This window comes from Lonchura striata, chromosome 3, assembly GCF_046129695.1.
Source record: "Lonchura striata isolate bLonStr1 chromosome 3, bLonStr1.mat, whole genome shotgun sequence".
Lineage (NCBI taxonomy): Eukaryota > Metazoa > Chordata > Aves > Passeriformes > Estrildidae > Lonchura > Lonchura striata.
Window position 1 is genome coordinate 70,447,414 of NC_134605.1, and position 26,200 is coordinate 70,473,613.

Here is a 26,200-nt window from a genome sequence, read left to right on the forward strand (position 1 = left end):
GTGACAGGCAGTGTGTACATGCTGACAAGCATTTGACAAGTTGCTGACCAGCAGCTGGAGCTCACTGACATATTACAACACACCTCTCTACTTGTTTCTCTCAGCACCCCTGGAGATTATGGCAGCCACTTAGAATAGCAAGAATAAGTGGAATTGAGGAACAGAAGATGCATCTCATTTATTTCCATTGCAGCTGGTGCAAGTTCAAACAAAGTGGTGACAGCAATGCTCACAATGAAAGTACAGCCTGCTGTCTTCCTCTGGGTGCTCTGCAGAGGCCCTTCACTTCTGCAGAGTAAGGATCACCAAAATCCCCTAGGAGAGCTTTCCAGGATCATGTCCTCTTAAGAACAATTTTTTATAAAGGTCACTATGCCTGTAATTCAATGTCTAAACATGTATGTTCATCTTTAAACATCTAAACAATCAGGAAAAAAAACAAAAAACAACAAAACAAGCAAAACAAAATGAAAAACCAAAACCCAACCAAACTAAAAACAAAACAAAACAAAACATAAAACAAAAAAAACCTCCAAAAGCAAAAAACCAAACCAACAAAACAAAAGAGCACACATTTTAGCTATGCCTGAAGAAAGCAAAAAACTACTCTAAATCCTTCACTCAGCAGCCATCACTTTGAGGCTATGGAGAGGTACACCCTGATTAAACACAGCTATTAAGTAGCTTTTGGCATGAAAGAAAAAGTGTTCTGCAATATGTTCCTGTTGCGTCTTCAGGGCAATTTTTGTCCTTCTGTGCCCTCCAGACTAGGTTGGGAGCAGAGCCAGACTGGATGAACAGTAGCTACCTGCTCCTACTGGCCAGCTTTCCTGCAGACACACACCTGTGTGTGTGTCTGTCTAAACATCTATAAACAATAAAAAATCTGCATGTTTCACAGTTCATCCAACGCATGTTTAATGTCACCAGTGCAAGTGGTCATTTCTGAGATGGCTGTTCTAAGTGACAGCGTTTTTCTGAATTAATACAGACGTGAGCTTCTCACCCCAGTATGGTCTAACCTTTACTCAGCTCCTTACAAAGCCTAAGTATTAAATATCCATCTAAATGCCACAATGAAATTAATACATGACAATCTGAGATTTCATCTTCCTCTGCATGGTTAGTTAAACAGTAAAAATCAGCAGTACTACACAGACTTCCTCACTGATCTGTATCCTCCATGGGAGCAGAGTATCACTGCCATAGTTTTCTCATAACTTCCTGACACACCTGGTGAGAAGACTGGCCTGGCTGAACAGAGCTTTGGCTGAAATTCAATAAAAAAGGAGAGTTTATGACCTCTGGAAGAAGTAGAAGGCAACTCAGGAGGATGACTGGGACGTTCTGAGGTTATGCAGAGAGAATAGTGGAAGAAAAAGGAACTTAATCTGGCTACTGCCATAAAATACATTTAAAATGTTTCTATAAATACATTAGCAACAAAAGGCTGGCTAAGAAGAATCTGCATCATTTATTGGATGGGTGTGGGTGAAAATGTATTGACAAAGAAGGTTGAGGTATTTAATGCATTCTTTGTTTCAGTCTCTAGTAGTAAGAACAGCTGTTCTGCAGGTACTCAGACCCCTGAGCTGGACAACAGGGAGAAGAATGTAGTTCCCATAATCCAAGGGGAAATGGTCAGTCACCTGCTGTACCATTTAGACACAAGTCTATGGTGCTGAATGGCATCCACCCAACTGTACTCAGGGAGCTGTGGAAGAGCTCACAGAGCCACCTTCTATCATTTACCCACAGTCCTGCCTCACCCAGGAGGCTCCAGGTCACTGGAGGTCAGCCAGTGTGATGCCCTTTTACAGGAAGGGTTGGAAGGAGGACCTGGGAAACTACAGACTGGTCAGCCTGACCTCAGTGCTGGGGAAGGTCATGGAGGAGATAATCCTGAGTGCATCATTTGGCATGGCCAGCACAACCAGGGATTGGGCCCAGCCATCACAGCTTTGTGAAAGGAAGATCCCGCTTGACCAACCCTATCTCCATTGGTGATAAAGTGACCTCCTTAATGAATTAAGGAAAGGCTGTGGATGTGTCTACTTGGACTTTAGTAAAGCTTCTGGTATTTTCCACAGTATTCTCCTTGAGAAACTGGCTGCTTATGGCTTGGAAAGGTGCACTATTCACTGGGTAAAAACCTGTCTGGATGGCTGGGCCCAGACAGTGATAGGGAATGGGAATGGTCTCTTCTCCCAGACAACAAGTGAGTTGACAAGAGGAAAGAGAGTCAGGTTGCACCAGGTGAGTTTCAGATTGGGTATCAGGAAAGATTTCTTCACTGAAATAGTTGTCAAGCATTGGAAAGATTGCCCAGGGAAGTGGTGGAGTCACCATCCCTGGAGGTATTTAAATAGCATGTAGATGTGGGACTTAGACACAAGATTTAGTGATGGGCTTGGCAGTCCTGGGTTAATACCTCGACTCAATGATCTTGTCTTTTCAACATCAACTGTTCTGATTCTATGATTCTCTGTCACCATGAAGTTTTCCTGATTAGAAATATGCCACTGCAATTGGTATCCTGCTGTATTCTTGGTATAGCAGCATCATAAGCATAGAGTTGGTACTGTTAACCTTTAATTAAGATTAAATAATGAAAAAAGAAGCAACTTTACATAACTGATGGCTTTTGCCCTATTTCATGAATACAGACATAAAACAAAGAAAGCCATTTTGCTTAACGTGATGTCAGCTTTAATGTAACCTTTCTGATTAACAGAATTAGACAGCAATTAAATAGTGATCAAATCAGTCTTTATTGATTCATTATTTATAAGAAACTTCCTGGAAATATAAGTGTTGGATCTTTTAAGTTACAGTTTACCACAAGACAAAGCTAACAGCAGAAAGTGACAGGCTTTATTGCATGATTATTGATGTGCGCAGCAGAGTGAGATAAGATTCTGACACAAGCCCTTAAAAAAGGGTACTGTAATTTTGTTCAACCAAAATTCGTATTTAACAAAAAAATATGTTTTTCTGCAAAAATCTTATGCTGCCACATGCAACCCCTAGTTACTTCAGTACATCCTGTTTGGGCACTTTTAAGTTTTTCCAGCGCCTCAAAATAACTTTGTATTTTTCACTTTCAGTTTTGTCAGATAATTTTTTTAAGACTACCCGCATAACTACAGCAGCTCCTGTTTCTTTATCTTCACCTAGTATGAGATCCAGTGTGTCACCAAGTTTCACCTAGAAACAAAGAGAAGATGAGTGATTATAAACATTCCCTGAGGAAAACAAATCCCCACAATCTTCCTTTCTTTCCACTTAATATTCTTATCTCACAGGAGAGGAGGAAGGCAGCCAATACCAGACCTATTATAGATTGCCAACGATGAACTTCTAGGAAAGCCGTGGCAATATGCAATTACATGTCTCATGACCTTCCCTGCCAAGAGCTTCACCCTCTGTGTTACACAACCAACACCTAACTCTGTGAAAAAGGTTATATGTATGTCTTTTTCTCCCAAAGTGTGCTTCCCACCAATCTTTTTCTATCAACAGCAAAATGCAAAGTTCTTCCTCATGCCTTTAAAACAGTTTAAAGTGTTTCAAAGAAGAGAGTGCTCAGCAACTGCTTGTGCTCCTCTCAAAGGTTACAGAAGCAATACACCTCTCGTAAACCAGCCTTAACTCTGCGGGATCAGGAATCAAAACTTCTCATCCTATTGCCTTTTGATGACAGTAGCCACCACCGAGGATCACCCTTACATGAAGAAAGGGTTGGTAGATGTCTGGTGACCCCCCTGGCTCTCTCCTAACTGTGGTCCTGTGTGCTCTATTACAGGTACAACAACCTTCCCTCAGTCATCCCAGTTTCAATCCCTTTCTATCATCAAACTTCCTCTTTTTCTTTAATCATGTGCCTGCTCCACCAATATCTCAGATTTAATCATTCCTACTCCATCAAATCTCACATAATGATATCATCACTTCCTTCAGCAACTTAGAATATTCTGTCCTTGCTGCCTTCTCCTGACTTTCAGCCTTAGATTTGACTCTCCAACCACACAAGTTTCCTGTCTGCCTTAGGGAATAATGTTTTACCCAGGGAACCATGGTCACACCATCCCCCCCAGGGTGGAACTGCTGTTACCAATGCTGGGCAATCACCTTTGCAGAGTGATCTAGGGGGAGGAGATCATGCCTTAACTATTTTCTTTTACTATATTAAAAAAAATAAATTAAAAAAAGTCTTACAGTTCTACTTTTCTTCCATAATTTTTCTCCATTCAGCCTGAGTTCATTATTGTAGAATGCATCTTCTATTTTACTGAAGAAAAACAAGGTTTTATTGCAGTTTCAGTGTGCAGCAAACCAAATGCAATTGTTTCTTTGCAGAAACACAACACTACCATTCATGCACAAGGTACATTTCTACACCTCTAATTTGTGTGTAAATGACATTTTCACTTAAGGTCAGGACAGACTGAACTGGAAGTAAAGAAAAGGGTTTTCATAGATATTAAATTAAATAATAGCATATAGTTGCTCTGTGCCAGAAAAGCTGTTTCTATAGATCTGTCTCCTGAATATTCAATAAATAATATCCCCTTTTCTGCATCAGCCAGTTTAATAATTTGTTAGTGATCAAGTTATACTAATATTCTGTTCTAACAACACAGTGATATCAGACTTCTGCAGGTTGCATTAGATCAATCACTGTGATACATTTTTAGACTGCACATGTACCTGGTGGACCAGTGAAACTGATACCTACCGTACCCTATTTCTCCATTCATTAAATAGTGCATTATTTTACTCCCTCAATCTCAAATTAGACCTTAGTACAGTATTTTGTATTTTCTTTATTTTAAATAAATAGGAAGTGATAAAAAATGCCTCCTCAGCAATCTTAGAAATACTGCAGACAAGGAAAAGCAAAATCAGGCTGTTTCAAGGGGGGTAGGGTGAAACAAACAGGAATGTCCATACATCCAAAATATATCTTTAGAGAATCAAAAAAGCTACACCACAAAAACACCCACAAATACTAAGTTATTCCAGCAATAAAAGTTTATCAAAAGAGAAATTTTAGATGTATGACATCTTTCTCACTAGCAAGTTGTTTCTTCTGTACTTACTTTCTTGCCATGTCTAGGCCAGCTTTCAAGATCACGTCATATCGAAGAGACTGCACTACTTTTTCAAGATCCTTGTAATCTTTTACTATGTTGGGGTCATTTTCAAATTCATCTTCCAAATTACTTTCATCTTCATCCTCTTCTTCCTCCTCTTCTTGTATGCTTTGTCTGCTCCTTTTAGAGCTTTTGCTGCTTTTGTTCCTCAGAGAAAGTACTGAGATATATTCTGGAGAGAACCTTAATGCACTGAGTCTGATTGGGGAAAAACTGAAACATCTTCTGTAATTTACTGTGCTTGCTTGACAGCTGCAGAATAAGCTTCTCCTCCAAGTGGGGTACAGTTTATTTGAGGGGAATTTCTCCCACAGTCCAAACCAGACATTTAGTTTTCTGAAAGTGCTGATGGGGAGTCTGAAGCTAGTCATAGCATATAACCTAAAATAAAACAAATATTCGTATGTAAAAATGAGCAACTGCTTTGACGGATTGAAAGGATTTCCCTACATATGGCATAACAGTTACTACAAGAAGATGAGTATTCAGTTCCCCATACAGTGATGTATCACCTGAAAGCACAAGGCTTTAGGTGGCTTTATGATCCAACTTTCTCATAAACTGGCTAAAGCTACAAAGAGCTAAGACACCAGATGAGAAACAAATGCAGAAACGCCCAGCAGAATACCCCGTTTTTAATTGCTTTTCTGGTGTTCAATATTAACTGTGCAAAGACATTTGTGGTGCTTTCCTCCCTACATCTGAAATACAATTCAAAAAATAGACAGAAACGCCGCTATCTGTGTCATAAAAAGCACAGGGAGATCTCTATTTATCATGAGTCATTGTCACAACAAGCAAGCTGCTGCCGAACACTGCAAGCAAGCAAATCCAGAAAAGCAGAAAGCTGCTTAACCTCCGTTTCTGCTAGGACCACAACACTCCTGCGTGGCAAAACGCGGCACAACGTCCCCCCCTGTTTCTCCGGATGGGAACCGGCGCCGTGGCAGAAATAACACGGCTCTATGCGCTGCAACAGGCGTGACACCAGGAGTGACACTGGCTACATCGGGCTCACATGAAAGCTCCCCGGTGCTGCTGCTCCTCTCTCTAACCTGGGACAAGTAGGTGGAAACACCCCCAAAACACTCCAGGTGTCGTTCAACGCTCTCAGAAACTGATTAACAGCCCCTATTAGTTGGGTGCTGCGCTGGCTTTTACTGTGATCTTATACCCACGGAAACACGTGTTCCCTTACGAGATTAGAGTCTGGTTTTCCGCACCCAAGTGACCCCTGCCGAAATATGAAATGAGGCGGTATTTGTGGCTGAGAAAAAAAGCCCCGATTAATGAGAGCAATTACTGGCCAAATAAAAATAACCACACCTCCGCCGGCTTTCTTCTTGTATCTAAATATGTGAGCTTAAAATACATGACCTATACTTTGAATTGTAGGACGGTATCGCAGAAGACGCAGGTCCCTCCTCAGTTCGGGAGCAAATTCCAACAGTTATTTGAACATGCAAACAAATATTATTGCTTCTTTTTAGCGCTCGACCTTAGTTGGTTCCGCGCAGGCGGCGGGCCGGGCGGGCCGGGAGCGGGCCCGGCACCGCCGGCGCGCCCCTCCGCGCCGCCGGAGCGCTCGGGCGGGCAGCGCGCCCCCGGCCCGGCCCGGCCCGCGGCGGGGCGCTCGGTGCCGGCGGCACCGGCCGGCCCCGCCTTCCCTGCCGGCCGCCCCGGGAGGCCGCAGGGGCCCGGCCGCCGCCGCCACCCGGCCCCGCGACCTCGCAGGCGCGGCGCGCCCGCCCCGGCCCCGGCGGAGCGCGGCCGCGGGGCGCGGCGTTACCTGGGTGCCGCGGGGCCTCGCCCGGGCCGCGCTGCGTCCCCGCGCCGCCGTCGCCCGCCGGAGGCGGAGCCGCAGCCCCGCAGCCCCGCAGCCCCGCAGCCCCGGCTCGGCGCCCTCTGCCGGGGCCGGCGGACCCGCTCCGCGCCCGGGGCGGGACGGGCAGGGCGGGCGGCGGCCGCTCGTTCCCCGCCCCCTGCCCGCCGCTCTGCGAGCCGGGGCGCCTCTCACGGAATCGCGGAACGGGCGAGGATGGAAGGCGCCACCGTGGTCATCTGGTCCGACCTCCCTGCTCAGGCAGGGTCATCACAGAGCACAGGATTGTGTCCAGGCAGTTGTTGAGTATCTCCGATGAAGGAGACCCCACAAGCTCTCTGGGCAGCCTATTCCAGTGCTCAGTTACCCTCGTAGTAAAAAAGTTCTTCCTCACGTGCCGGTGAAACTTCCTGTGCATCATTTTCTGTCTGTTGCCTCGCGTCCTAATAGTTGGCACCACCGAGAAGAACCTGGCTCCATCCTCTTGGCATTCTCTCTCTAGACATCTGGGGGTGCGTCTCCCCTTTTGCACACTGTGCCCGTCGGTTTGGGAGCAGAGGCTGCAGAAAGCTGGGAGAGAGACAGGAGGGCAGCAGGCTGAAGCGGGTTCCTGCCAATCCCTCCTCAGCAAACCGAGAGGGAAGAGCCCTCTGTGCTTGGGCCAACCTCTGCCCTGTCCTCTGCTGGAGGACTGGTCCAGCCACTGATTATTGTCTCCTGCCCCACTGAGGTGTGATGGAGCAGTTTCCCATTATAATTTTCCCAGCTTTCCAGGGAAGTTTTTTTCTGTATTTTCTGCCCCTCATGCTCTGACGACATTGCCAAAGCAGAAAAAACATTAAAATCTCTCACTGGGGAAATCACTCCAGGAGATGCACAAATTTTCCAACCACAGATTGATTTGAAGGGCTTGGCCACCGTAACAATCTAATCCAAACCCTTCTGTGGCCTACATTTTCCTCTATCTTTCTTACTTTTCATCACATTGCATCTCCCTCTTTTACTCTGCATCTCAGTTACTGGAGGTAATTCATAATTCCATTTCTGTGGAGCTCAGAAACTCGAAGAAGTCCACCCTCTCTTCTGCCTTCTCCCAGATTTCTCTATGGTGTGCATCAATCTCTTGGTGCTTCTGAACACTGATTTCTCAACATTTGGGGAAATCTCTGTATCCATACAGAGCAGGCACAGAATGCAACCAGATTGGTAGCATCTTACCCTCATGTAAGTGGCTGCACAAGGTTAAGGGTAATTTTGGCAGATGGAAAAGCTCCTCAACTTTGTAGTTCTGCTTTAAAATGCTGGCCACCTCACCTGACAGACCCTTGAAAAAATACAGAGCCTCATTCCTTGGAAAAATACTGGCAAATCTGAAAAGTGATATAATTGCAGAACTACTGCTGGACAGCAGCTGTGCAATTAGCATGGGCATTTAAAGTGTTTGCTTAATTTTATACCTGTATAAACTTTGTCATAAAATGTTTGAATGGGAGGTTTTTATGTCAGGGATATTTGGTAATGGAACAATTCACAGGCAAAGCTATTTCCCCTCCTTAGAAACTTCACTGGGATGAAATCCCTGAAAACCTTTGTGCCTTTATGCATTTTGAATGATTCTGTGCTAAGTTCTGTGAGATTCTGACCTATTTCAGTTAACACTATAGCCTCTAACTTTATTAGCACTTTCCCCTATATATTATAAAATGTACATACATACTTTCTGAGGGGGAAAAATGAACAGTAAGAGTACCTTTCTTGTTTTCATAATGGCACATAGTAAGTCAAAACAAAAAAAAAAAAAAAGTCAAGAGCAGCATGGATTCCCTTAGCAGAAATGCTACTTTCTTCAAGGAGGAAAAAATCCCTCAGCCAAAACCCTACAAAAACCACCCCAAGCCTGTCTTCCCATACACCCCAGTCTCTTCAAATCTTTTGGAATTTGATTTGTCTCATGGAGGATTAATGATCTAACATTGCTGAGAGTGAGGTTAACTTACTCTTAGTAAACCAAAATATAAGTATTAGTGCCTTTCTATGTTGTTCAGTTATTACACATGCTTATTACACCTTCATAATGAATGGCAAGGTAAAGAGTGTGTTTGAAGTCACCCCATCTTTTATATCTTAAAATATGATGATACAGTTGCATCTCACAGAAACAGAAATTAATCAGATGCAGAGGAAATGCAACTTGGTTGTCATGAACAGGCATCACAAATCTGATTTGTCTCATCATTTCGCAAGCCCAAACAGAGTCATCACCTCTGTCACACTTACTTAATTTCCTAGTCCAGCTATGAGGGAGACTGTTCCAGTTGATCTAGTTGGAAGGTACATCATGTTATTATTACATGTCAGTCATGAAAGCAGATGCTTATCAAAGTTTTTTGGAATTTCCCCCAGCCTACCTCATCCCGGATTCATTCAGCCCTGGACTGTAGAGGAACTTCAATGTCCCTCTCAGGGCTTCTTGTCAGACTCCCCCCGTGCCACAGAGTTGAAGGATCATGAAAGGGAACTCCCAGCCTGGGTCAGTATGTACCTTTTTAAATAAAAAACAATGCAAAAATTAAGTTAAGAATGATTAATCCTGCTTTATATCACAACCAAAATGTTCGGAGGGGGTAAAGACTTCAGTGTAATTTCGCTCAGTGTACCATTAGATGGCAGTGAAAAGCTCCTCTCGAAGCTGTCCCGGGCTCAAGCTTCCCGCGCAAGAGACTTTGCTCAAGCACACATCAGTCATAACTACCTCTGAGCAGCATGTTCTTTAAACTGCTTTCAGATGAGTTTTGGTGGGGGGTTTTGTTTGTTTGTTTTTCTTTTTATTTTAAATATGAAACCTCAGCAACATACAGTCAAAAGTTTCAGTTTTGGTAAGAAGCAGTGATCATTCATCTCTGGCAGATTCATGGTGGTCTATTTTTTTTTTTTTTAATTAGTCTGACCATGATGTGTTCTTGCCATGGCTATTCTCATAGAATTGATTATTTTTATTTTTATTTTCCAGTGGAGTCATCTCCTCTCTAGGAAGGGTTATTCTTCTCTTGTATGATTTTCATTTTATGTATTTCACTATACTCCCTATGCTGTTCACTCATAAGGAGATTAGTCTTTTTGGTTTGGTAGCTCAGAGAGGAAAATTCTCAGTATCTTTTGACCTGTATGTTTAAATCTGTAACTGGGAATTCCCTCCCCACTGCCTAGGGGTTTTTGTTACCTTTGTTTCCCTGCAAGGTCAGTCAAGTAACAGCACTGGATCTGCTGACACTCATTGCATCTCAAAATAAAGAGCCCCATGCCACCATTTCAGTGCTGTGAGTAGCTCTGACGAACATTCTGCAATGTACATCTCACCAGATTACTTGTCTCTGCAGATTTAGCTCCAGCATTGTGTTGTTGAGACCACATGCTTTTTAAGTTACAATGCTTATTTCAAGGTGACCAGGTGACTGGACAGTGTTCTATGCATATTTACGCTGCCTGGCTAAACAGAGTGTTCCCATATGAGCATCACCTTTAAGTTTGTCCATATTCATTTGAATAATGAGCTTCCTGACTGCTAATTCACCTCTTCCAATGTCACACCTATTGTAACTGCTTAGATGTTATTTTTTCTTAGTCCATAGCTTAGAGACAATTCCTCTAGTTAGCTACTTGCATTCAATTTGTGACCAAATAATCCTATAATCTCTTTCTCTAAAGCCCCTTCCTGAAAAATTACTTTTCATGCAGCAGAATCTCCCTTTCTAGCTCTTCCAGTGCTGCCTTTCCAGCTGACATGCTGCTCTAAACTTCCCTTTCTCACACATTTGTCCATATAATCTACTGTGCTATCTTTTACTGCAAAACGTTGTGTTTATTCTCTTTAGGATACCTTTAGTGTATTCAGCTCCTATCCCAGTACACTGAAACTTCTGTTTCTCTCTACTTACCAACTCTTTGTGTTGCCACTTCATCTCTTGTGGTAACAACTGCATCATGAACTTCTGTCCATTTTTTCCTGCAGCCACATTGGAATCCTGCACATAGAACCCTTTCCAGAAGTGAGCAAGGTTTCACAAAGCACCTTTACTTGCAGTTTACTTATTCCTTGAAAACCCATCTTAGACATTAAAAATGGGTAAGTAGGGGAGTAGGGGAAGGTGGATGAGTTTCAGTTTTGTATTTCTTTAAGTAATGGAGATAGAGCCACTTGTTAATATAGCATTCTCTCTTTTTTCCCCATCCTTTTCACTACCTGACTAATTCAGCTTTTGTCTTCCTATTATCTTTTAAAGTAGGAAGCCACGTTGAGCCATAATAAGGAAGAAGATGGAGGTGGATAGTGCAGATTGCTCTGACTAGCACTGAAGAAGTGATGTGACACTACACCATCAGTCAGAGCATGGTGAACCACCTAAACCAGAAATGCATTGCTGCCTTGCCAGTGAAAACTGGTGTTACATCAGTGGTTGAGCAAATGGGAGGAAAACAGTGAGTAACTTCCTACAGTCTGGTACTAAATCCAGCTACACCAAGATTAAAAGCTCTGCAGTTTCACTGCTAATTCTTTAATTTCCCCATTTGGTGAGAGCTTTGCAATGAGATTTGTTTTGTTGTTTCACCCTCACATTATTGTTTACTAATTGTCTAAAACACAGTATTTTTTTTGGTAGGAAAAGTTATTGTGCTGTTTCCTAGGATAGGATTTGAGACTATAATTCCTTCTGTAGTGAATGTGTGTTCAGGTCCTGCTGGTGTTGGTTGCTGCTCTAGGATTTATCTAGCTACACTAACAGTGGGTGGCAAATGCAATAAAAACCAAAACAAATCAATTAAGCATTCATTATTTGAACCTTATTTATTAGCCATAAAACAGCATAGTCCGTGAGAAACTGTTAAGTAGTTTGAATTATTTGTTTGCTTCTGTGTTTCCTCTGTATTCTCCTCAGATTAATGTCTTCAGTTACTAGAAAATAATGTTCTATTTTCTAACTGATAGTAACTAATTCAAGATATACACAGGAAAGTTTAGCATTATTAATTTCCAGTGGGGAAATTTCAATTGTTCTTCCATCTGTGTATAATTAAAGTTTCCTTAGAACAAGCAAATTAAAAGCCCCAAACAAAACCAAACCAACAATATTTTTGTCAGGTTTGTTTTTAAAAGCATAAAAAAGGCTGAGCAAAGTACTTCAGCTTCCAGTGTGGCTCAGGGACCAAATTTTCTTTATTAGCATCTGTAAACAGAAAAATTTGTCTGTTTCAATGCACCTTTGAGATACATACACACACACAAATACACACACACACACACACACAAACACAAAGAAATAGTATCAATAAAGGTGCAATAAGGTGGGATAGACTATCAGAATAACATTACTTGGTGTCAATGCTCTCCCACCTTTTCACAATGTCCAGCTCCAGAGGTGTAAAAGATGCGTAAATCACATAGTAGGAAGATCTGGGATGCTTTATCTCCCAGGGATGCATGTCCTTGCAACACTAGTTGTTTCACCTCTGGGTGTTCTCATCACTGTGTGACCACTCCTTCTCTGTGCCTTGCATAATAATACCATGTGATAAAGAATTCACCATTTAAAAGATACATGAAGTCTTAACACTCCTAGTGATACTCCTTTCAGCAGTTTGTCTTTTCAAATCCTAGACTACTCCCTTGTTTTATTATGAAATGGGAAGAAGAGCTGATCTACTTTATACACATTTTAATCCTATTTGTTGTTATTTTGGTTTATAATATTGTATCTTCCCATACAACTTTAGAGCTTCCTGTTTATCAGATTTCTCCATGGTTCATTCTCATTACTTTGTTATCTCTGCCTGTCCTCTACTCAAACTAGAAATTACCCAGAAAATATTATAAAATAATAACCCCTTCAGGATGCCATGCAGCAGCCATGACTAGTAATTAATTCTGAACCTAGGTATTCTATAAGGCAGCTCTCTTTTCATACAGACTATCTTCTTGATAACTGTGGGTAAAAATCTGCCCAGTTAACTGGCAAGGAGAAGGCAGTAAATAAACAACAATAACAAAAAAACCCCAAACCACAAAACCAAGGAAACAATAGCAAACAAAACAAACCAAACCAAAACAAAAGGAAGCACAATAAAATATCCAAATTACAAGATAAGAATGTTCAACATTTTTCAAAAGAAGATAAAGAGTTCCACTGCTATCAGAAAAAAAATGCTTCATACGTAGGGCTGAAAACATAGGTCTTGTAAAGTGTCAGGGATAGAAGAAATCCCAGCAGTCATAAACTAATGATGATGATTAAAATAACTAATAAGGATGCAGAGATTTTAGGTGTATGTATTTTCATTTGTTTGGAAGAAAGCATGGCAAAGTGGCAGTATAGTATGAGAATAACTAATTTTTTATCCCCAGGTAAGAGAGGCAATGTGGAATATCAAATCCAGTAGAGGAAATCACAGCTAATGCTCAACATAATGGTAAGATGAACTTGGCTGCAATAATTACAATTATTAATGAGTCTTAACATAGAAGGAAAATTCAGGGAGATGGGAAAACTGCTAACATTGCACTATTGCTCAAGAACTGGAGTGAAATAATCTCAAAACTGCATCAAACCACAAACAAAACAAAAGAAAACAGTTGGGAAAAAATTGTTCTTTCTAAGCTGCATCAATGGAGTTGTTGCATGCTGAAGTCTTATCTTAAGTAGTGTGTGCTACTTTGGAAAAGATGATCTAATTAAGACAGATTTGAGAGAGTACAAAGGAAAGTGACAAAAAAAGCATTAAAATCCTGTGAAGAAAGCTTGAAGGAATTGAATCTGTTCCTCAAACTACAGGCAAATATAGTGGCAAATGTCAGAGTGAATAATCTATGCTCTTTTAGGAGTCAGTGAAGAGATGTCCGCATCCCCAGGAAGTGATTAATCTATTTCAGATGTCTGTGTTGAAATGAGATTAATTACGTCATAGAAGCACTTGTTTCCTTTCATCACCCATCAAGGGTTTCCAGGGAGACTCACTTAGATGTAGATGGCTGCTGTCATGCAATGCTTCCTTCTCTCAGTGCAAAGTGTCTGATATGTTTTCAACCAGTAAAAACTTGGTTACAAATCTGGTCATCATTATTATCTGTGCATTTTACTATGCAATGCAATAAATTGTTGCAATGCAATGCAAACTTGCAGCAAAGAAGACTTAGGAGAAATATTATGCAAAGATAGTTTGGCAAGCAAACAGAAGGCCTATGGGCTGTGAAATACTCTTCACTGATTTTTTTCCTGAGTATAATGTTTAAACTTCCCTCAAATTGGAAGATGGAATAAATCACCTTTGGTAACTTTTACTGCTTCATGTCTATAGACTTGTTATCTGACATTATGCCTCATAAGTGAGGAAAAGCTCAGTCTTGGTTTTGTCCTATTCCAAGTAGCATGATCCCAAACAATTCCTGACCATGGTTCAGGGGCTGGTTTAGGCCAGGGCCAGCTACATACCAATAGGCAGTTTAGATTTAGCCTCCATTTTCTGGAGACTGGGAAAGTTTAATAGTGTGGACAGGGTTAGACATGTCAGTTGGCCTGAAGGCCAAAGAACAGGCTCTGCTACCATTTAATTTGTTTGTATTGATGTCACCCAAGAGTTTGTTTGACTTAGGGAGAAAGGTGTGCTTTCAAGCAGATCTGAAGCCACACCTAATTGTGTAGGCTGACACCATCCTTGAAGTCAAAAGATCCATGGACATTAAAGCAGCAGCATTTCTTCTTGAGACTGTTTCTGGAATCACAATTTCTCTTCCATTCAAACTTCCAGGCTTATGATTCCAGGTCTAGAAATCATGGTTTTGCTTACTTCTATAACTATACCTCTAACTAACCAGCCCAATACCTTTGTCTTGGATAAACACAGAAGGGAAACAGTGTCACTGCTGGAATCCTGGCTTTGCATCATGGCAGCAAGGCCCATGCCTGAAGACACGTGTAGCTGAATCTAACCAACATTTATTACCAATAAATGGAGATTTACATTACCACCATTCATGCCTTCCATTAAAAGCTTTATTAATAAAAAGTTAATATGAACTGGAAGAGGAAATTCAATCATCAATATATATTCCAAGTTCTTATCCAAGACATATGCCAAACAGCTTTGTCCAGTTGTCTAAAGTCAGTTTCAGACAGTCCCATCAGTATTTCAGTCTTTTCTGCAATGGTAGTGAAGATACAACTGTAAGGAAGGTTGCTTCAAAATATCGGGCAAATTTTGATTATATTGCTGGAGCTGCTGCAACACAGGTCCTTTCCACTAAACAAGCAGTAAGAGAAGGGCCAGCCTAACTAACTAAATATTAGAAAATTGTAGGAAATATTAGGAAATATTGACCTGTGATTTTCTCAAGGCATAACCATATGCTAAAAATGGATATCAAGGAAACGTATCAGCAGATGATGTCAGCTTAGATCATCATATGTGGGCTAGTCGATGAACACTGCAAAAATGGATTTCTCCAAATCTGTCTTTTGAAAAAACATCAGTTTCTAATACATAAATGCACAAGCTCATAGGGGATATTAACTAAAATAATGTATAATATGACTCAGGTGAGTAGGGAGAGCTGTAGTAGCCTGAGCTTGAAATAGATGAAGACACTGAGAGGACCCACAAGGTGTAGTAAATTCTAATATATAAGTAGTAAGTTCTAGTCTATGCACAAGCAAGGAGAGTGAAGAGTTGGCTGGGTGAGCAAAGGATCCAGTGATTCTCACTGGCAATTGATGCTCCTAAAATATTTTAGATGGATCAAGATTAGCATCTAAAAGGTAAGAGTAAATTAATAGTTAAGTCAAAATTATTTCTCATTATTTCCACTTAATGTCTACACTTATTTTGCTAAATCTTTTTATTCAAATGTAATGTATTTGAATAAATTACTTACGTGCCTTGTAGACTTCTCTGTCTCCTTTTATAGATAACTGTTGGGGTTTTCTGCCAGTCATTTTAGCTGTTCTTGTTTTCCAATGCATTATGCAAAGCAGCACAAGTTTTGTTTCTGCTCACTGAACTGAGAGCTACGCTTATTGTGAAGTTCAATCAATTTAAAAATCGCTACTGGAATATACATATGAACTTATATTTAACTCAAAAGATCAAGGTCATTTTCTCCCTGCTCTTTGCTAGCCTTTCTAATCAAATATTATGTATTTAACTGGGAGGTGCTGACCTATGGATAAAAACTAAAGGAAGCAGAACAATGGGGATTCAACAATATTTAACACTGTATCTCAGTATGATGAGACCTCTAAGAGCACGCTGCTATCAAAGGGTGTTTGATTGAGGGAATGCATTGTCTTTTCTGAAAGAAAAATATCTGAAGTTCCTTTTGGCCACCAGATAGCAGTACTTCACTTCATATGGTTCTCAGCTCACAGCATTCCTTGCCTTGTTGAAAAATCCATATATTGGATCCTGAACTCTTGCTCAGGTATATCTTTTGCAGACTTCATGATAGACTTCAGTTGTAGAAAAAAGATTTTGGAATTAGGAATAGAGATGATTTATGTGTTCAGGAGGAATCAATATTGCAGCTTTCCTGAATGGGGAAAGTTGGTTATATAAATCTAATGGAGTGTTAGGCATTACAATTTCCAATGACAAAGGTTTCAATTAAAGTCTTGGGCTTAAAATATTTTTAGCATTTCTCCCTTGCTGACAGTACATTTCCTTATTTACATTAGTACTTCAGGAATATTTCAAAAGGGCTTTTTTTTGGCCTCCAAACATAAACTCTACAGAGTTTTACTATTTCTGTAATTTACAATTTCTGCCAAATGTTTTTAAATCCTGGTGGTTTTCATTTTTAAATAGAGCAACAGACTTTAAAATATTTTTAGCAAAAACAAAGATACCCTCATTTTCACTGAAACTTTTTAAAACACCAAAAGTGCAATACAGTGTATAATAATAAAAATAAAAATAATAATAATAGTCAGTTGTATCATGCTGTATTTGTTCATGTCACCTTATAAGAATTGTGCATCATCTTTTTTTGCAAACCTCAGGCAAGATGCCCAAGTAGAGAGAATGGGAAAGGCCATCTGACTGTTATTCTCTCATTCTCATCTGTACTGGTGTTGACATTTAAGTGTCTCAGCTGCTGCTTCAACCTGGAACAGCCAGTTATGATCCCCATGGGATCATGCAACAGCTGTATCACTTCCTTTGCTCCCAAAAAAGATGGGAGAGATAATAATGGCAACCATCTCTGTCAGATTCACACTAGAATATTCTTTGCTTTAGCTATTGTAGAGCCCTAACTGGATTTCCTTCATTTTTCATCTCCTCCAGAGAATTTGGTGTCAGAATCATGTGAGCCCTGACTTTATTGTTGTGATTCACATGACTTCTCTCACAGGGAATTTCACTTTTCTGTAGTGTTGGGTTTATCTACTGAATGGAAAGGTGACCTTCCCTGCCATTTGTGAGTCATTTAACTCTGACAACCAAAACTAACTGTTGGCAAGGCAAAAAAGTAGTGATAGAAATGTTTTCAGCTTTGTCACTCCTCTGTCATTTTAAATCCTCCACAGTTCTCTTTTTTCTCTCCTTATATCTCCATAATAATGAAAATCCATCTTCTGGCATCCAGCTTTCAGCAGACAACCAGTGAATATTCAGAGACATAAGACCATAAGTTTGTTGACGGTTTCCATAGTCACTCTATTGACAGACTACGTCTCTTATAGTTAAGGACTGGACTATGATTATGATCAGAATGAAGGAAATGTTGCTTCAGAAGTGCTTCAGGCTTATCATAGCTCTTTTGTCCTGGTGCAGAATATGGACTGATATCTTGGGTGGTACAGCTTACAAAATGCCTTTATTTCTGGAAAAGTAAAATAACTGTAGCTTTGTTGGGCATTCTGAAGGAAATAATGAAAGGCTTAGTTTGGAATGAAATATTCTTGTCCAACAGAAGTCCCAGCACCTGGCTCTACAGTGAGGTTCTATAATGAATCTCTCCACATTTTCTATGCTTGTGGTCTGAGTTCTAGCAATGCCCTTGGAAGCTCTTCAAAACCAGTCCAGCCCCTGAAGGTGGCCAATGAGTTATGTAGTGCTGGACCTGGGTATCTCCTCACACTTTGTCCTGAGATAAACACAAATCTATCCAATTTTGAAACCTGTTGATTTGTCTGAGCCAACAGAGAATCTTGCTCCTCTTTTAAATAGAAATAACTGCTTTGTGACAATAGAACTGGCACGAGTGTCTCTTTTTTGTAGTTTATAAAGTGGACACAGACTATTTTTATTCAGTTGTCCACACACTGAGACATCAGAATGGGTGTGTCAGGGCCTCACCAAATCAATCTTCAGCCAGCCAAGGGGGGAGATACAGCATTTACTGTGGAGAAGGTAGAACCTCACCTACACAGAGGCTACAGCTGGAAGAACTTTGTGTTCCACTTGTTACATAGGTTTCTTTAAATAATAATGGTAATAATAAAATATTTAGATCCAAATTGCAATAGATTGAAATTGCAACCTGTGGTCTGAAGCCTGAGCACTAATGGTGAGGCAGCTTCGAATAAGATGGGATCTTAACTCCCCAGCTTTTTTCCCCACTGCTCCCGCCATTTAGAAATATTTACAGCTGCTTTTACCTTTTCCTCTTTCACTCACCATTTTTTTTTAAATGGAAAAAGCATGGTGTTTTTCTAAACATAAGCGTTTCTCTGGAGTTACTGCAGCTCAAGCGCCACAGCCCTGTGCCAGTCCCTCCATACCAGAACACGACGCCGACACTAGAGAGGGGCCAGCGCCTGTAAGAGCCCAAGGGGGCGGGCAGCGCTCCCGGCTCTGTCGGAGAGGGGCCGGCAGGGGCAGCCCGGGCAGGGGGAGCGGAGCCCGCAGCGGCGCGGGACGAGGGGCGGCAGCGACCCGCGGGGCCCCGGCGGGCCTGGGGGGCGGGAGCAGAGCTGTGCGGCGGAGGAGGGAAGGCGGCGGCGGGGCGTCACGGGAGCCCGCGCTGCTATAAAAGGGCCGGGCGCGGCGGAGCGGCGCATCCCTCTCGCCCGCAGCCACAGCGGCAGGAGCAGCACCAGCATCGCGGCGGGACAGCACCAGATGGGCATGGGGACGGCGCTGGCGGCGCGGCTCGGCCTGGGGCTCCTGCTCCTTGCCCTCCTCCTCCCCACGCAGGTGAGCCCCGGAGAGGCTCGGCGCTTTCCCTCCGCCGGCCCCAGGGCGAGCCGCGGCAGCGGCGGAGCTCCCGGTGTGCGCCGTCCCGAGCCCGGGGGCGGCGGGCGGCTCCTCCGCCCCGGGGCGGCGGCGGCGGCAGGAACCAGCCCGGGCAGCCCCGGCTGCGGGCGGGCGGGGATGGGCGCGGGCGGGCGGCGGGGCGAGCCCAGAGCCCTGGGACGGCGGTGGCGGTGCCGTGGATTACCCCGGTCAAATCCAAAAAGACTAAGTTGGAGTTGGCCGCCTTTTTTTTTTTTTTTTTTTTTTTTTTTTTTTTTCCCCCCGTGGGATCCTCAAGGGAAAGCCGCGGAACCGCGGAGTGAGCGACAGCTGAGCGTTCATTCGCCCGCTGATTAGAGGGAGAACGATCCCTCCAAACTCGAGAGCGCCCGGGAAGGCACGAGTTTTGCAGCGGGACCCGGGGCTGATCTTCCCCCCCACCGAAGGTGCGGGGTTTTGGGTCTGGTGCTGGGCTCGGCTCTCGGCAGGAGCGGGAGGTTTAGGGGCTGGAAGCAAAGGCGCCAGCCTCTGGCTGCTGCGCTGGACGAGACTTGCCCTTGGCGCAAAGGTAATGGATGCAGGAGCGATCCGCTTCTCTTTAAGTGGCCAAGCCGAGCGGGGCTCGCAGGCTCCGTATCGGTGTGTTGTTCCTAGAGACCACCTCTTCAAAAGGATGAATAGCACAGTATCCGAAAAATAAACAGCAACGGCATTGCTGCATCGTGTTCCCTCCTCCTCTCCTCTTTGTTTGCAAGGAGGGGCATTATCCCTTCTCCTTTGTGCTCAGTGGAGTCTTGCCCTTGGCAGTGATTGAGAGAAGGATCGGACCCTTTGGGTTACCCGTATTTATCACATTCACGTTGAGAAAACCTCTGGGGTCCCATCTACTGTGATGCTGGGGAACTTGGACATAAGCCCATTCTCTTCCACCAAAAAAAAAAAAAAAAAAAAAAAAAAAAAAAAAAAAAATTGAGCAACTAGTATTGTGGGTTTTTTTTTTAAAACCAAGGAAACTTAAAATATACATAACCAAGGGTGGAAAGATTGTGGAGTCTTTGTATGAAGACTGAAAAAAATTCCAGGGCAGGCTGGCACTTGCCTTGTAGGTTATTAACTCAGCAATTCACTATTGATCACTTTCAGACCGGTTTTAACAGAAACTTCAACACAGCAATTTTTTTTCTGCAGTCCTAAATTGCTTCCAGCATGGTGCCGATTGCCAAAAATGCTAAATACCAGAAGCGTTATACCATTCTTACATTTTTTCTATTGTGTGGGTTTTTTTTTTAAGTAGGAAATACAAAAAGAAAGTGCTTATGCAATTTTCTAATTAATTTAACATTGGCTTCATTGCTTCAGTATTGAGGGATTGATTTTTTTTTTTCCCCTGCTAATGTATTTTCTCAGCAGCACTAGAAACATGAGAAAATAAGGACACCTTTTGTGGACAGAATTACTTATTAAACTAACTAACCTCCTTAAAAATATATGTATAGTTTTATTTGAATTAAGTCTAAGAGCTTACCAGAATGCTCTGGTAGAATACAAGTTTACTGCCATGGAGTTGTAGTCAAGCTTTCTGTATTATGCTGTTTTTTGGGGATGAGATAATGTGATTCTTGCTCTTGTTTTTCATTCTTGTGTCTCACAAGTTTTTTTCCACAGGAATAAAAATGCTTTAGGTTATCTTTGAAAATTTTCCTGTACATATGTAGGAAATAACTTGATATTGAGGTTGCACAGAGTGCAAGTTTTTGTTCTGTCCCTATAATGCAGAGTTACGAGGGGAAAGGATATTTTTTTATTTTGATTTCTGTCAGCATTTTAAGAATTTGCTAATATATAGTCTTTTCACTGCACTTTTTTTTGTGTCTTCAAGAATGTCAATAGCTTGTGATTTAATCAGTATGGTTTCATTGTTCTAACTTCTGCAGTTCAGTGCTACCACACCAAGATAAGAGAGGTTGAAGTATTAAATCCACTCACATTAAGCCCCACCATTTCTTCAAAGGAAGCCACAAACCAGCCCCAGAAACAGTATCAATAAATTCTTGACCACTGTTTCCTCATATTTTTGTTTGTGACTTAGTCTGCACACGTAGACTGCAATTCACACAGTTGTTTGAAAGTCTTTCTTGTCCTAAGATTTGCCTTTACATAGCTCTACATTTGCACTTTTTTTTTCCTGAGTTTTTTTTTGAAACCTATGTGTCTTCTAATTTAGGAAAGGATTAAAGGATTTACATAAAGTAATAGTTATGTAAATACACTTAGAAAAATATTAGATTTATCTTTAACATACCCTACACGTGCAATTCAAAATGTCTTTGTCCTTAGCTGCACAATGAAAGGCGTGAGCATTTGTATATGTCATTTGAGTGCTGTGGCTGAGGGAGGCTACACAGTGTTTGTTGCTACTACTATGTATTCTGATTTTTAAGAAGAGACAAAATAACCCTTTGTGTTACTTCCCCTCCTTTCCACATTCTAGATCTACTGTGGAACAACTACCAATGGAACAAGTCCAACACCTTCAAACAGTTCTTCAACAAGTTCCACTTCTCTGTCAGCTGTCACAAATTCACTGAACAGTACCACCACTCACGGACATGGAAATTCTCTTCACTCAACCACAAGTCTTTTTTTCATTCTCTCAGTTTCTCTTACGTATTTTTGCTGTTAAGAGACTCTGGCATGGAAATGGCTACCACTCCCCACCCCGTTTCCTGAACCGCCTGAGATGGCCAGATCTCCAACCCAGCATGAGAAGAAATCAATCCAAACTCCACATCAAACCAGCCTGGTTCCACTCCATACTCAAATTATTACCAGTCTGACCTAGAGAAACACTCAGTATTCTGACTTTCAAAGCTGACCAGTGTGAAAAGATCTGCTTCAGCAAGGAGGTAAAATTATGAGCTCTTTCACCAAATGAGTTGGAATCTGAAAAACAAGATGGAAACAAAAAGAGACAGTACTGACAAACCAAATTTAAAGCTGAGAAGAAATAGAGTATCTTATAATAAGGATGGATAATAACGCTCCATGAAGAAAAAAGGCTAGAGTGTTTATCTACCATTTAGAATAAGGACTTCAATATTTTTTATTTTTTTAAGTTCAAAAACATCAACAGGCTCACAGAATCCCTAGAAAACAGAGAAAAGCTCAAATAATACTGTTTCTTGCACAGCCTGTATGGTTATAACTTAAGAGTATTAGGATGTGTGAAAAAGAAACAACACCAGTGAAAAGGGTTTCTTCCAGATTTCTTTTATATTAAATTGTTACAAGGCTAAAATAGAATAACAAATTTTTGCAAGAATCCCCTTATTTATCCCCTAATTCCTAACTAAATGGTTAGCCAGGAGGGCTAGTTTTGAATTAGCTAAAACCCCACCAGTTTTCATAAGAGTGGAATTATTTATGGTGGGAATTTGAATTTGACATTTTATTTAAATTGTTTGCATATTAAACCATATGTGCCAGAGAAAGGAGGTGTGGAAACACTAGAAAAAGTACCAGGAGCTTTTTGTAAATGAAATTCAGAAAGAAAAAACAAAAAAGTCAATGGATATATGTCTCCTATTTCCTTTATTTCTCCTCCCAAGTTGTATAAGATTTTTGCTCCTGGAACTTTCCTTAATTATGAAAATTATGAAGGATTTATGAAATCTTATGAGTAATGTTATAGTCTTGCTTTTTTTTTTTTTTTTTTTTTTTTTTTTTTTTTTGTTGGCACAAGGTGAATAACCTACTGGTTTTTCAAGAGTTTTAATTGTGAGTCTACTTTAAACCTGGGCTAATATTTGTGATGGGGAGAAGGAATGGGGAAAGGAGAGCAAACCGCCAAAAAAAAAAAGAAATTAAATGAACAGGTGTTTAGAATATGAAGACTGGAGTCTTAATTTAATCACTGAATTTAAAAATTACCTTTGTAAATACTACTTTTTAAAATTTTTTTTCTGAATCAAAATTGCTACACTTGCACAGATTGTTTCTGTATCATCCAACATATTAGAAAATATTATCTGGTATTTGATCTTAGCAAGCTTTGTTGAGGAGGTTCACCTACCTTGATGATGATATCTTGTCAGAAAAAAATTAACTATGTTGATATGATCAAATGTGAATGTACACGATCATACCACTGTCTGTAGATATTTATCTCAGTATAAGATCATGTCAAACATGAGTGGCTCTCTAATTTTTTTAAATACACATCTGTCTTTCAGTTATATTATCACCGATTCACAGTATCATATATTAGTAGCAAGCTAACACAAATTCATGTCAGTGAGCATACATGGACATTTCCTTACGCTTATCATTTGTATCCAGTTAAGTGTTAATGATTGTATTTTGTGTTTGTGTAATAATGGTTTGATTTATTAGCTACTGATTTTCATTGAAAAAACCTGTAAATAAAACAGTGGACAGGCAATGCATTCCAGATGCACTTCCAGACACTTCTACAAAAACTTGTACCTTGCCTGTGTTAAGTGAATGAACTGTTAAGCAAGATGGTATATGTGATTAAAAACCTCAAGGTCTAGAAATGCTGACGTGTAATTAGTTTTATTTCTCTGGAAGGTTTTGTGCCACTGGGAATCTGGATTTCGCTTTGAAACCAGAGAGTGAGATTTGGTTAGCATCTCTAGTAACTGTAGTAAGTTTTCCATGCTTATTACAGCCTCTTCCCTTTCAAAGTATGACTATGTTTTCATGTTAGGCAAACAGTGCTAAGACAGAGTTTTCTTTATTTCTTTTGTTGGCGATGGACAGTTTTCCTTATGATGGCTAAATCTGTTTCTCAGCTTCTGGTTATCGAGCAATGTGAATTAACTGCTTAAGGTTTCTGCCTCCCACAAACTACACTAATAGAGTAGGTATATCCCAATAATACAAGTTGAACCATGCTTGATGAAGGACAGAGACTGGAAGAAGTAGGAATTTATGCAAAAATTGCTTTAAAGCAAAAATTAACCGGATAAGCATTCAGTAACAAATAGTTGCAGTTCATGACGTTCCAAAATTGTGTCTGTGTTGCTTTCCAGGTATGTTCCTAACACCCTTTAAAGGTCCAAGGTTGTTCTCTGTGGTTACCTTCACTCCCTACATGTGGAGAAACACATTTCCAAGTGCCTAAGCACTTAGGCATGCTTAGGCTGCATTTGGCAGTGGGAAAGAGGCCCCTGGAGAGGCCTCCCAGGGCTGCCGAGGGAATGCAGCGTGGCGGGCCTTTGCTCTGCTCCTTTGCTTTTCCAGTAGGCTGAGCAAACCAAGGAGCAGGGCAAGTTTATCAAAGCTGGCTGTTTAACTAAATCTTAGAACGTGCAGGGAGTATCAAAGCACATTGTTCCTTTGTTTAGCTTTTCTCCAAATGCTCCAAGAGAAAGCAGGAAGATCAACCAACAAACCCGGCTGTGTACCTTTTTTAAAAACATAAAACTAAAAATAACCTCTCCAAAGACAGGCAGACAAGGAAAAAGGCTGCAACAATGGGTCTTAATTCTATGATATGCCAGTACAATAAAAGAAGTAAACAAATTTGTTGGAAGTTTTTGCAAAATAATCTGACATAATGGATGTTTGGCTGAATTGGTGCCATGCTTTTTTCAAAGTCTTAATTTTATTTTTTTTATTTGAGAAATAGAGGCAGATTACTCTTTAATAGCATTTAAGCTATTTAAATTCTCTTGAGTTTTAGCGTTTTCACCAGATCAGATGAATGATTTAGAAAAATGATCTGGTAACCTTTGTTCTGTTCCATTCCATCACAGGACAATGGAATCAGTGATGAAGAAATCCACCCAGGGAAAGAGGATGTGATGGATGTATTTAACAAAGTGGGGAGGGCAGAAGGGGAGGGAGGAGAATGGAGCCTACGCACTTCACAACTACTTAATTTTTCTAAATTAAAAAAAAAAATAACTACAATAACTAGAGCCAGCTCTTACCTATGCCTCTCACTTTCACAGATCTGTGCAGCTGAAGTATATCTGGATAGCGTATATTGCAGTGACTCTGAAACAATACTGCTCTGATGCATGGCACTGCTTTCATTGTAAACATATGCTAGCCACATAAGTCCTGAATAAAGTATAGTGTTTTTATTTGAATGGAAGTTCCTAAAATGAGCACTTACAGTCTGTGTGCAGCTTGCTATTCCTTCCTCCTCAACATCATACTCTGAATAGCCCTTAAATTTTTCCAAATTGCAGATTTCAGCTAGTTTAGAAATCCACAGGGACTTTGAATGAACAACTTCCATTCAGCAAAAAATCTCTACTAGGTGAAGTATTTTGGGCCAGATCCAACACCGCTGCTAGTGGCCTCCTTGTTTTCAGCAAGACACAGCTCTGTCCCCTGAGCCTTTCTCCCCACAAGAGTAGTGTACAGGCAAGGCTGTGTTGTACCAAAGGTAGTCCCCCTTTGTCCATGAGGGGATGGGACATTGTTAATGTCTCAATCAATGAACTCGGGGTTATTTTGACAAGCCATTCCCAACTCTTAGCCAAATCCATCAAACTAGGGTTTGCCTGTACAATGCAAATGCTTCTGAGCTAGCTGGAGACTGCAGCCTGCTCCCTAATGTTATTAGTACATTGTTTAATATGGAGTAATTTCTCCCCAGAGTCGTTCTTATGCAGCCTCTTGGCCTCTGGAAGGGCTCATGGGAACAAACACTTGCAGGGCTCGGCTCTTTGTCACACATCTTTCCAAGTCAGCATTTCCCTGGACTCAGGTTACACCAGGCTCTGCAGTGAGCTCACAATAACACCTTGTATCTGAAATTGAGGATGGATGTGAATGTGCTTGTATTAGAAGCAGTTGAGAGTGATTTGCATTTTGTGTGCATTCAGGCTTATAGAGATTTGATTTCCCATACATGACTGAAATGATTTAGGTAGCAGACTTTATCACCCAGCATCTTTATTGTAATGGATACAGTTGGGAACGTTTCTTGTTTTTGCATTAAAGTTAACTTTGAAACAGGAGC

General features: G+C 41.1%; 2 protein-coding genes across 3 annotated transcripts; one reads left to right on the forward strand and one right to left on the reverse strand.

Annotated features, from left to right (window-relative positions):
* Nucleotides 1-2,752: 2,752 nt before the first annotated feature.
* On the reverse strand, nt 2,753-7,030 carry MTRES1 (mitochondrial transcription rescue factor 1). 2 transcript variants are annotated; one of them, XM_021553759.2, is made up of 4 exons: nt 6,946-7,030; nt 5,103-5,537; nt 4,219-4,291; nt 2,753-3,207 (listed from the first exon to the last, which is right to left on the reverse strand). In XM_021553759.2, exons 2-4 carry the CDS (start codon nt 5,525-5,527, stop codon nt 3,031-3,033), a joined length of 675 nt encoding a protein of 224 aa, XP_021409434.1. In that variant the 5' UTR covers nt 5,528-5,537; nt 6,946-7,030; the 3' UTR covers nt 2,753-3,030. The 2 variants fall into 2 exon arrangements, with proteins under 2 accessions (XP_021409434.1, XP_021409435.1); XM_021553760.3 differs by lacking the exon at nt 6,946-7,030 and adding an exon at nt 6,534-6,677.
* An 11,962-nt stretch (nt 7,031-18,992) lies between these two features.
* Nucleotides 18,993-23,756, forward strand: CD24 (CD24 molecule). Its single transcript, XM_021553766.3, has 2 exons — nt 18,993-19,161; nt 21,692-23,756. The coding sequence occupies exons 1-2, from the start codon at nt 19,087-19,089 to the stop codon at nt 21,881-21,883; spliced, it is 267 nt and encodes an 88-aa protein (XP_021409441.1). The 5' UTR covers nt 18,993-19,086; the 3' UTR covers nt 21,884-23,756.
* Nucleotides 23,757-26,200: the final 2,444 nt, after the last annotated feature.

Bases quoted from the DNA above. Each gene is read 5' to 3' on its own strand.
- MTRES1 (XM_021553759.2), bottom strand. From the start codon at position 5,527: ATGACTAGCTTCAGACTCCCCATCAGCACTTTCAGAAAACTAAATGTC. The intron at 4,292-5,102 runs GTAAGTACAGAA...GTTTTTCTTCAG, and splicing joins GGCCTAGACATGGCAAGAAA to TAAAATAGAAGATGCATTCT. The intron at 3,208-4,218 runs GTAAGACTTTTT...CTTTGTTTCTAG, and splicing joins TATGGAAGAAAAGTAGAACT to GTGAAACTTGGTGACACACT.
- CD24 (XM_021553766.3), top strand. From the start codon at position 19,087: ATGGGCATGGGGACGGCGCTGGCGGCGCGGCTCGGCCTGGGGCTCCTG. The intron at 19,162-21,691 runs GTGAGCCCCGGA...TCCACATTCTAG, and splicing joins CCCTCCTCCTCCCCACGCAG to ATCTACTGTGGAACAACTAC.